General features: G+C 40.4%; 1 protein-coding gene across 1 annotated transcript; it reads left to right on the top strand.

The window, feature by feature from the left end:
• The first annotated feature begins 1,455 nt into the window (after positions 1 to 1,455).
• Positions 1,456 to 9,273, top strand: LOC139422848 (dual specificity protein phosphatase 4-like). The gene is made up of 4 exons (XM_071174261.1): positions 1,456 to 1,990; positions 2,849 to 2,982; positions 3,577 to 3,796; positions 6,704 to 9,273. Exons 1-4 carry the CDS (start codon positions 1,603 to 1,605, stop codon positions 7,084 to 7,086), a joined length of 1,125 nt encoding a protein of 374 aa, XP_071030362.1. The 5' UTR covers positions 1,456 to 1,602; the 3' UTR covers positions 7,087 to 9,273.
• The last annotated feature ends 1,296 nt before the right edge of the window (positions 9,274 to 10,569 follow it).

Raw genomic sequence — 10,569 nt, 5'->3', positions numbered from 1 at the left:
TCATTTTTTCATTTTTAACAAATTAGCAGCATTTTCTAAAAATCAGTTTTTGCTTTGTGATGATGGGGTATTGTGTGTATATTGTATATAATAACAAAAACAATTCAATCAAATTTAGAATAAGACTGTGAAGTAACAAAATGTGGTGATGTTTGACAGAAATATAACTTTTAGAAAAAAGAGGGATTACATTTTCCACCATAACAATAAACTGAAACATCATTAATAATGGTGTCAGTAAAAAATCATGGCAGATTATAATGAGATTTTCACTGATAGGGAGGGCAACAATGCTGCAAGCTATTATTATATAGGATAGGAAAACAAAACCAATTGAAAACACTCTGGGGTTCTGGCACAACTCTCCATTACTGAGGCACATCCTCTAAACTTGCTTGCTGCAATTTTGTGGGCTCTGGAGCAGTCTACGAAGAACTAGTACTATTAGCCTACATTTTGCAGGGTCTTCATATAGAATGGGTTTTAGGTTATGGACAATGGTGAACCACTGTAGGTAAAAATAAACTGTGAAACATTGTATTATTTCAAAACATTCTTTGGAGCTTGACATTACCTTAGCCTAATGATGATGTGTGAATGTTCTAGAAGACAGTTAAACCTGAAGTGGAACAACAAAATGTGATTGCCTGAAACTTGGGAAATATATAGTATATATCCTGCTTTCAACACTCTGATCCTGTTGACAAAAACAAGTATCAGAAATTCCTTGCAATATATTTATTATTCTACTATGGGCTACAATAAATGTGTTAATTTATCCATATAAGTGATGAAAGCCTATAATGCAAGTTTTCTAAGAAATTCTAATAAAGGACCTACCTATATTTCTAAAACATTATCAGAGGACAGTAACAGTAGCCTACATTTGTCCAGGTTTACATAATTCCATCAATTGCTAGTATTAAATAGCTTGTTTGTGATGTTTGATGGGATGAGGACAGTACGGAGGGCATATCGTTGGCCTGATCCTGTAGGATCCTGTAAAGGCTTTGTGAGCAAACAAGAGAGGTATCCTGACCCTCTGGCACCCAGATGAGAGAAAGGGAGTAGGGGAGGGGGATCATAGCATATTCACATTCAAAGGAATATTACTTAGAATCTACAATCAAGAATGACATAAGCATATGACACATTCATAACATTTGACAAATTGATCTTCCTATGGAGGAATATAAAACAGTAGCAGGAATGATAGCCTACTAATATCGTTACAGAACATTTGCCTTTGGAAAATAAATATAGTATTGCCTTTGACTTTGTCATTAACAAGAGAGTCAACATTTTCGAGCTTCGGCAGAGGCAACCTCATATTCTGTTGGCATTGATCGTTGGCTTTTTATGAATGAAAAGAGAGGAGAGAATTTTACTAGCGGTTGACGTCACCTCCAGCGTGACGCCACCACCCTTTTTATTGGGGCTGGCGGCAGAGGCCCCATTCATAAAACGGAAAGAGGCGGACTGCTCGTGATAGTAATGCTCTCAGGAGAATAAGAGCACAACATTGCGCAGGAGCTGCTCAGCATTAACACACACCCTGCACTCTTCGTGTTCTTCAACAGGAAAAAGAGAATTACCTTCATTATGGAGGAAAATATGGTTATTATGGATGAACTTTGCGAAATGGATTGCAACGTTTTGAAAAGGTTGTTGAAGGACGACAGTGCGAAATGCCTGGTGCTGGACTGCCGATCATTTTTGGCGTTTAGCGCTGGACACATTCGGAGCGCAGTGAATATTCGCTGTAACTCCATTGTGAGAAGGCGAGCGAAGGGCTCGGTGAGTTTAGACCAGATTCTGTCGAGTGATGAAGAGGTCAAAGCCCGGCTGAAATCAGGACTGTACTCCGCTGTGATCCTCTACGACGAGAGGACGCCCGACATAGACACTGTTAAAGACGATAGCACAATCACTCTGGTGCTCAATGCAGTGTACAGAGACACATTTGGAACTGAAATATTTCTACTAAAAGGTAAATGATCCCAATGCACTTAACAGGTTATCAGAATAAAAACTTGCCCAATTAGTTTTGTTTACAAGCATAAATAACACAAAAGCATGAATAATAATTTAATAGCACATATTTTTCATTATATCTGACAAATGTATTATTACAATGTTATTATTTTATTATCAGAATTATTACAAGTATTTCTTAACCAGCTTAAAATGGTACATCTAGTGCGGTTTTGTATTGCTGCACAATTCAACCCACAAATAGGCACTAGGCGCTAACAATGAGGTAATGCAGAAAGAGCCACGTCTGGGTGCACGAGGATGTGCTGCAGCGAGTGTCTTGTGTGAGCCCCAACAATTGGATCATCTTCAAGATTTCACTTCAGCAAATGTATTAATTTTAAAAAGTAATTTTAGAATGGCTTTTGTTGCCAATTGCTTATTATGAGATCAAAATTACATACAGGCATTGAACATTTAAACATTAAGTGTTGCCAGATAATCACAAGACTATACCCTATTTCTCAATCAATTATTATAAGTATATGAGGAAATGCATTTTTTTTTCTCATAAATTCGACTAGGTTTTTCAATTGTCACATTTAATTTAGGTGAAAACCACTAAGCATGCCCAAATTATAAGCCTCTTTTTATTAAATGGAAATCAAATTATAATTGCTGGCCTATAATGTTTTATATAAATATTCAAAGATATTTTATTTAGTTTTTATAGAGAAAAATGACCAATGTGTATTACGCTAGGTAGGCTAATGTGTAAATGATATACGCACATGGTGAGCTATTAGGCTGTTTTGACTTGAGTGTGGCCTGTGATTAAAATATATTAATGTCTAAAGTTAATCCTTTTTCACAGGGGGCTACGACAGATTTTTCACGGAGTATCCCGAGTTCTGTTTGAAGACCAAAACGTTATCTTCGTTCTCTACCCAGTCCAGTTTGGACGCGTGTTCTTCCTGTGGAACTCCACAGACGTCCCACCATGACCAGGTAAAGAAGGGGACATGTTTATATCGGTGACCGAGTTGTGACCGAGTTTGACTGAATGTGTGGCATTGAGTGAAATACCAGGGGACTCGTAAATTCCAGTCATCTAGGTTTAGGCCTACTGTTGTTTTTTCGTCTCGATAAGAGCACCAGTTGTGACTCCTTTTTATCTCTCTCACTGGTGCAGGGGGTGGTAGGGTAGGCATGTGTGACCAACATTGCCTGGCCTTCCTTCACTATCTGTTTTAAGCAGGCGTTATCGATACTTTTCTGCTGTTTGAAGCGGGCCAATAGCAGGAATGCCATAACAGGGCACAAATCAACAAACTGGCTGAAGATACAGTATATTAATTTCTTGAGTTGTCATTGGCCTATATTTTATGTTCCAATTTCAGACCATAATTAAAAGAAAGTGCATACCATAAATTGTAATTATCAGAACCTTTTTTTTATTGATTGCAGATTGTAATTAGGCCCTTTCTCCAGTCTTCTTAATTGTGTTACTTTGTGATGTTTGAAAGAGACATTCGGACTACATTTGCCTGTATTCTCTTTTGACTCTGTATTAATGCCAATTTTGTCTTCTATATGTTCCAGGCTGGTCCAGTGGAGATTCTTCCCTTCCTGTACCTTGGCAGTGCCTTCCATGCCTCCAAAAAGGACATGCTGGACGGCATGGGCATCTCTGCCTTACTCAACGTGTCCTCTAACTGTCCCAACCACTTTGAGGGGGTCTACCAGTACAAGTGCATTCCTGTGGAGGACAACCACAAAGAGGACATCAGCTCCTGGTTCATAGAAGCCATTGAGTTTATCGGTAAATTACATTTTCTTAGAAGAATACATGGGATCCGTCCCAAATTACACCCTGTAGTGCACTATAAAGTGAATAGGGTGCCATTTGGGACTTAGACTAATGCATCATCATCATGATGAGCAGGAGTAGAATGACATGGTTTATGATGGTCCCTGTAGCTGCAGCATAGCTTAGTAGAATGCTAATTTGATCATGTGATTAAAGGTCTTCTTTTTGCAGGGAAGAGAGTGTCACTTCAATTGATTGCTCTTCAAGAACAAACAGATGGTTATTTTGATAATTACTCTGAGTGTATGAGTAATGGGTGGCAGTATTTTTCTAACCACGGTGACAAAATGTATTTAAGATAACATTTTCATTCCTGGTACTAGCCTAAGTGAAAGGATAAGATTTTAGAATAAATAATTGGTATTAAATAGACAATAAATAGTGTGCTCATGCAGAATCTCAGTGTGAGGTTTACCCATGCTCAGTGTGCTCAGTTGATATGGATGATGGAGAGGAGAGCTAAATTATAGTCATTGTGGGACTACGATGGTTAGAGATTTCCATGGTTAGGGATTTCCATGGGTAGAGATTATCATTATTAGAGATTATCATGGTTAGAGATTATCATGGTTAGGGATTTCCATGGTTAGGGATTTCCATGGTTAGAGATTATCATGGTTAGGGATTTCCATGGTTAGGGAGTTCCATGGTTAGAGATTATCATGGTTAGAGATTATCATGGTTAGGGATTTCCATGGTTAGAGATTATCATGGTTAGAGATGATCATGGTTAGAGATTTTCATGGTTAGGGATTTCCATGGTTAGGGATTTCCATGGTTAGAGATTATCATGGTTAAAGATGATCATGGTTAGGGATTTCCATGGTTAGTGATTATCATGGTTAGGGATTTCCATGGTTAGGGATTTCCATGGTTAGAGATTATCATGGTTAGGGATTTCCATGGTTAGGGATTTCCATGGTTAGAGATTTCCATGGTTAGGGATTTCCATGGCTAGAGATTACCATGGTTAGATATTATCATGGTTAGGGATTTCCATGGTTAGGGATTTCCATGGCTAGAGATTACCATTGCTAGAGATTACCATGGCTAGAGATTACCATGGTTAGAGATTACCATGGTTAGGGATTTCCATGGCTAGAGATTACCATGGTTAGATATTATCATGGTTAGGGATTTCCATGGTTAGAGATTACCATGGTTAGGGATTTCCATGGCTAGAGATTACCATGGTTAGATATTATCATGGTTAGGGATTTCCATGGCTAGAGATTACCATGGTTAGAGATTACCATGGTTAGGGATTTCCATGGCTAGAGATTACCATGGCTAGAGATTACCATGGTTAGGGATTTCCATGGCTAGAGATTACCATGGTTAGAGATTACCATGGTTAGGGATTTCCATGGCTAGAGATTACCATGGTTAGATATTATCATGGTTAGGGATTTCCATGGCTAGAGATTACCATGGTTAGAGATTACCATGGTTAGGGATTTCCATGGCTAGAGATTACCATGGTTAGATATTATCATGGTTAGGGATTTCCATGGCTAGAGATTACCATGGTTAGAGATTACCATTGCTAGAGATTACCATGGCTAGAGATTACCATGGTTAGAGATTACCATGGTTAGGGATTTCCATGGCTAGAGATTACCATGGTTAGATATTATCATGGTTAGGAATTTCCATGGTTAGGGATTTCCATGGTTAGAGATTATCATGGTTAGAGATTATCATGGTTAGGGATTTCCATGGTTAGAGATTATCATGGTTAGAGATGATCATGGTTAGAGATTATCATGGTTAGGGATTTCCATGGTTAGGGATTTCCATGGTTAGGGATTTCCATGGCTAGAGATTACCATGGTTAGATATTATCATGGTTAGGGATTTCCATGGTTAGGGATTTCCATGGCTAGAGATTACCATGTTTAGAGATTACCATGGCTAGAGATTACCATGGCTAGAGATTACCATGGTTAGAGATTTCCATGGTTAGGGATTTCCATGGCTAGAGATTATCATGGTTAGATATTATCATGGTTAGGGATTTCCATGGTTAGGGATTTCCATGGCTAGAGATTACCATGATTAGAGATTACCATTGCTAGAGATTACCATGGCTAGAGATTACCATGGTTAGAGATTACCATCGTTAGGGATTACCATGGTTAGGGATTACCATGAGGGAGGATAGGCTGGGCCTAGTGTTATATTCCACATGGAAGCCTGCTACACTGGTGTGTGGAGACCCCAATATGTTTGGATGGGTGTGTGTGTGTTTGTAAGCGTCTATGGGCTTGAATGCATCATAGTTAGCTGCTTAGGGACCAGAGTATGACTCATCCACTGTTCTTGGGTGCGGTGCTGCGTTAGTTGGAGTTACCTTAATAGCTGTGTATGTTCACACCAGAGAATACGACTGCACTATAGAATGGGATGTTACATTTCTGTGTTTTAATTAGTATTTATGACATTCTACTCACATAGAAATATTTGGGTATTAGGACACACATTTTGTTGTGTGGACACTACTCATAATGGCCTCCCTTTGATAAGGGCAACTCCCCTGTGGTTGCTATTGCTCATGGTGAAAAATGCTTCTGTATGGAAAGGGCTGTAGGTGTGTTGGGTGCAGGATCAACATTTGCATGTTTTTGCTTTGGGGCGCACAGTTTTGCTGTTTGTATTTTATAGGGCTACAGACTAATATATTGCTTATGAGACACTGAGGTGTAAGAGCCTGTCGTGTGCCAAATCAGTGAAGTTATATGTGTCTATCAAGAAAGCTTACAGATGATCCTGAGCATTATGTATTACCTATCCTGTGCATATCTACAGTATACCCTGAGTCAATTCTGGACCCCCATCTCTCTGTGTCTCTCTCTTCAGACTCTGTGAAAGACTCCAACAGACGTGTGCTGGTGCACTGCCAGGCGGGCATCTCTCGCTCTGCCACCATCTGCCTCGCATACCTGATGAAGAAGAAGCGTGTTCGGCTAGACGAAGCCTTTGAGTTCGTCAAGCAGCGCCGCAGTATCATCTCCCCCAATTTCAGCTTCATGGGTCAGCTGCTGCAGTTCGAGTCCCAGGTGCTGGCCACATCATGCGCAGTGGAGGCTGCCAGCCCCTCGGCAGCCAGCCTGGGCCCCAAGTCTTCCTCCAGCCCTACGTCGCCCTTCATCTTTAGCTTTCCCGTCTCCGTGGTAGCACATGGCCAGCCCAGCAGCCTGGCCTACCTGCAAAGTCCAATCACAACCTCACCCAGCTGCTGATGCCCTGCCCCCACAAAGACTCACTGCCCCATTCCTCTCACTATCCAGACCAGAGAGAGAGAGGTTGTCTTCTCCTACCTGGTATAAGCTGAAATGTCCATTGACAGTGAAAAACTGAGGGCGCCTATCCTGCTGCCTGACACAAAAGACTGTATAGAATATGGCACTCACATGTACACCTTCATCACTATATGGTGACTAATAAATACACTCTTTCATAAAACAGGCTAAAGAACAGATGCAGTTCCTGTGCTTTAGTGTGAAGGTGGACACAGGAAGGACGGGGCGGCAGAATTCTAAGTTGTTGTCCACCTTTTCCATTTCCTGTGGAGTTTTCCAAAGCCACTCCGGTCCTGTTGAGAGGGCTGAATGGCCGTGAGCAGAGATGCAGAGAAAACGAAAGCGCAAAGAGGGGAGGGGGGAGAAAGAGAGTGCTCAGTCATTTAGTGGCTTCCTGATGGAGCGCAGGAGGCTCTTCAGTTGTGACAGGTGCTTGCTAGCGTCCTGTCTGGCTTCCTGTCCCTGACATCCCCATCCTCTCTCCCACACGCCCCCTCCTCTTCTGGAGCAGGACTGCTGATGAATGACTGAATAAAAGAGTCACCCCTACGGAGGAGGAGAGGCCGCTGAGATGGAGAGACTATCTTTCTGAGACAGTGCCAAATGAACGTCTGAACCCCTGCTACACTGGCCGGGCAACCCCTGGTGTTCCATGTAATAAGCTCGGTCGGAAGGACAGATATGCTTTTGAGGGGAAAGGGGGTCTAGTCATTTCTGTTTTTTTTGTTCAGTGCCTTGTTCAGAGAAGGTATAGGATGTTTTTCCCAGCGCTTTTGGATGTGCTCAAGTACCCCAGCGCCTTTTCTTTCCAAACAGACTGTGGCAGATAAACTGGCAAATCTCTAAACAGCAACAACAAACCATTTCAAGTCAGCACTGCAATACAGACAATGTAATCCGATCCGTTCCTCTCCCCCAAGTAGAGCAATAATGTGTTTCTCTCTCTTCCCAGTTTCCACCAAAGTACTACATTGTGTTGTGTATTTATAATCATGTTTTTAGCTTCATATGTGTGTATTCGCTAAACGATAAAGACCGGATCATTGAGAAGTGCTGTTTGCCTTACCAATAATGATTATTTTCTAATTCACCAGATAAGAATGTTGTTATTTTTCATTCCTGTATGGAGGCATATTGTTGTCTGTTACATAGGTACTATTTCTGTTCAGACCATGGATGCTGATTGGTCTAATGCTTGTTGGAGGAGGGAGTTAGTTGGGAACAGACCTATGGCTTGTTTCTTTGTCTTATCACTGTTACTCCACCAATGTCTAGTAGATCCAGACTACTTTCTAAACTTGCCAAATGCACAATAACCAACAGGGACAATTTCCCAGCTACGCACAAACACCCCTAAAAAAACAGGCACACTGGAATGTCTGACATCACTGGGAAAAAATATATATGAGATGGTAGAAAACTGCTAGTGTGTGCTGCCACTGGACTGATTCATGTGAAATGGTTAGTTTTTCTTCTCATTTCATTCTCTGAGTGAAAATATTGCCTGGAAGTGCTGGCCCAGGCGACGATCAGAGCCAGGAGCAAAGGCTTTTGGGAAAACAGGATTTTACTCCCCTCCTCTTTTTGAAGAATGCTGGCACCTTTTATAGAGCACTTTTTAGTGATGCAATACCGTATTATAACTTTGAATTAATTTGCACATTATTATTACTATGATACCAGGTGGTAACTGATGACACCCATAATGTGCTTTTGTTCTTGAACAAGGGTATGTATGTAAATGATATGAAGATGAGAGGCGTTCTCTGGTCCACAATCATTGAACAATGCAATACTTTCTACCTGTGTCAAGTGAAATGCTGTTGTCTCATCATGGCAATATCATTCATCAGGTTGACTTTTTAAAAAACTTTTCCCTACGTTTTTGTTGAATTCTATATGCTTTATTTATTCCTAAAATTCCATTGTGAAATACAACAATGTTCTTTAAAAAGAAAGAAAATCTCTGTCTTACTTGCATGAAACATCATACATGGTATCTGGGAGGGACTACAGAAAGGATTCACACCCCTAGACACCCCAGCCTACACACAATACCCTATAATGTCAACGTGGAATTATGTTTTTCGAGAGTTTTACAAATTAATAAAAAACGAAAAGCTGAAATGTCTTGAGTCAATAAGTGTTTAAACCCTTTTGTTATGGCAAGCCTAAATAAGTTCAGGAGTAAACATTTGCTTAACAAGTCACATAATAGGTTGCACGGATCCACTCTGTGTACAATAATAGTTTAACATATTTTTTTATATGACTACCTCATCTCTGTACCCCGCACATACAATTATCTGTATAGTTCTTCAAACAAGCAGTGAATTTCAAAAACAAATTCCAACACAAAGACCAGCGAGTTTTTCCAATGCCTCACCTATTGGTAGATTGGTAAAACATTTTAAAAAATAAAGCAGACATTGAATATCCATTTGAGCATGGTATATCAATGCACCCAGTCACTACAAAGATACAGGTGTCCTTTCTAACTCAGTTGCCGGAGAGCAAGGAAACCAATGGCCAATGGTGACTTTAAAACAGTTCCAGAGTTTAATGGCTATGATAGGAGAAAACTGAGGATGGATCAACAACATTGTAGTTACTCCACAATACTAACCAAAATAATAGAGGGTAAAGAAGGAAGCCAGTACAGAATAAAGACATTCCAAACAGGCATCCTGTTTGCAATAAGGCACTAAAGTAAAACTGCAAAAAATGTGGCACAGAAATGTACTTTATTTCTGAATGCAAAGCGGTATGTTTGGGGCTAATCCAATACATCACTGAGTACCACTCTTGATATTTTCAAGTATGGTGGTGGCTGCATCATGTCATGGGTATGCTCGTCATTGGCAAGGACTAGGGAGGGGTTTTTTTTAAATAAAAAGAAACGGAATATATCTAAGAACAGGAAAAATCCTGGAGAAAACCTGGTTCAGTCTACTTTCCAACAGACACTGGGAGACAAATTCACCTTCCAGCAAGAAAATAACCTAAAATACAAGGCCAAATCTACACTGGAGTTGCTTACTAAGACAACATTGAATGTTCCTGAGTGTTTTTACTTAAATCAGCTTGAAAATCTATGGCAAGACATGAAAATGGCTGTTTAGCAATGATCAATAACCAACTTGTTAGAGCTTGAATAATTTTTTCAATAATAAGGGCAAATACTGTACAATCCAGGTGTGCAAAGCTCTTGGGGCTCCCGAGTGGCACAGCAGTCTAGGGCACAGCAACTCAATGCTAGAGGCGTCATTACAGATGGCTGAATCACAACCAGCCGTGATTGGGAGTTCCACAGGGTGGCGCACAATTGGCCCAGGGTAGGTGTCGTTGTAAATACAAATTTGTTCCTAACTGACTTGCCTAGTTAAATACAACCTTGGGTTTAAAAAATGTTGTTAATTCTAA

This window comes from Oncorhynchus clarkii, chromosome 12 (genome assembly GCF_045791955.1).
Source record: "Oncorhynchus clarkii lewisi isolate Uvic-CL-2024 chromosome 12, UVic_Ocla_1.0, whole genome shotgun sequence".
NCBI classification, from domain to species: Eukaryota; Metazoa; Chordata; class Actinopteri; order Salmoniformes; family Salmonidae; genus Oncorhynchus; species Oncorhynchus clarkii.
This window is presented reverse-complemented; position numbering and strand designations above follow the sequence as displayed.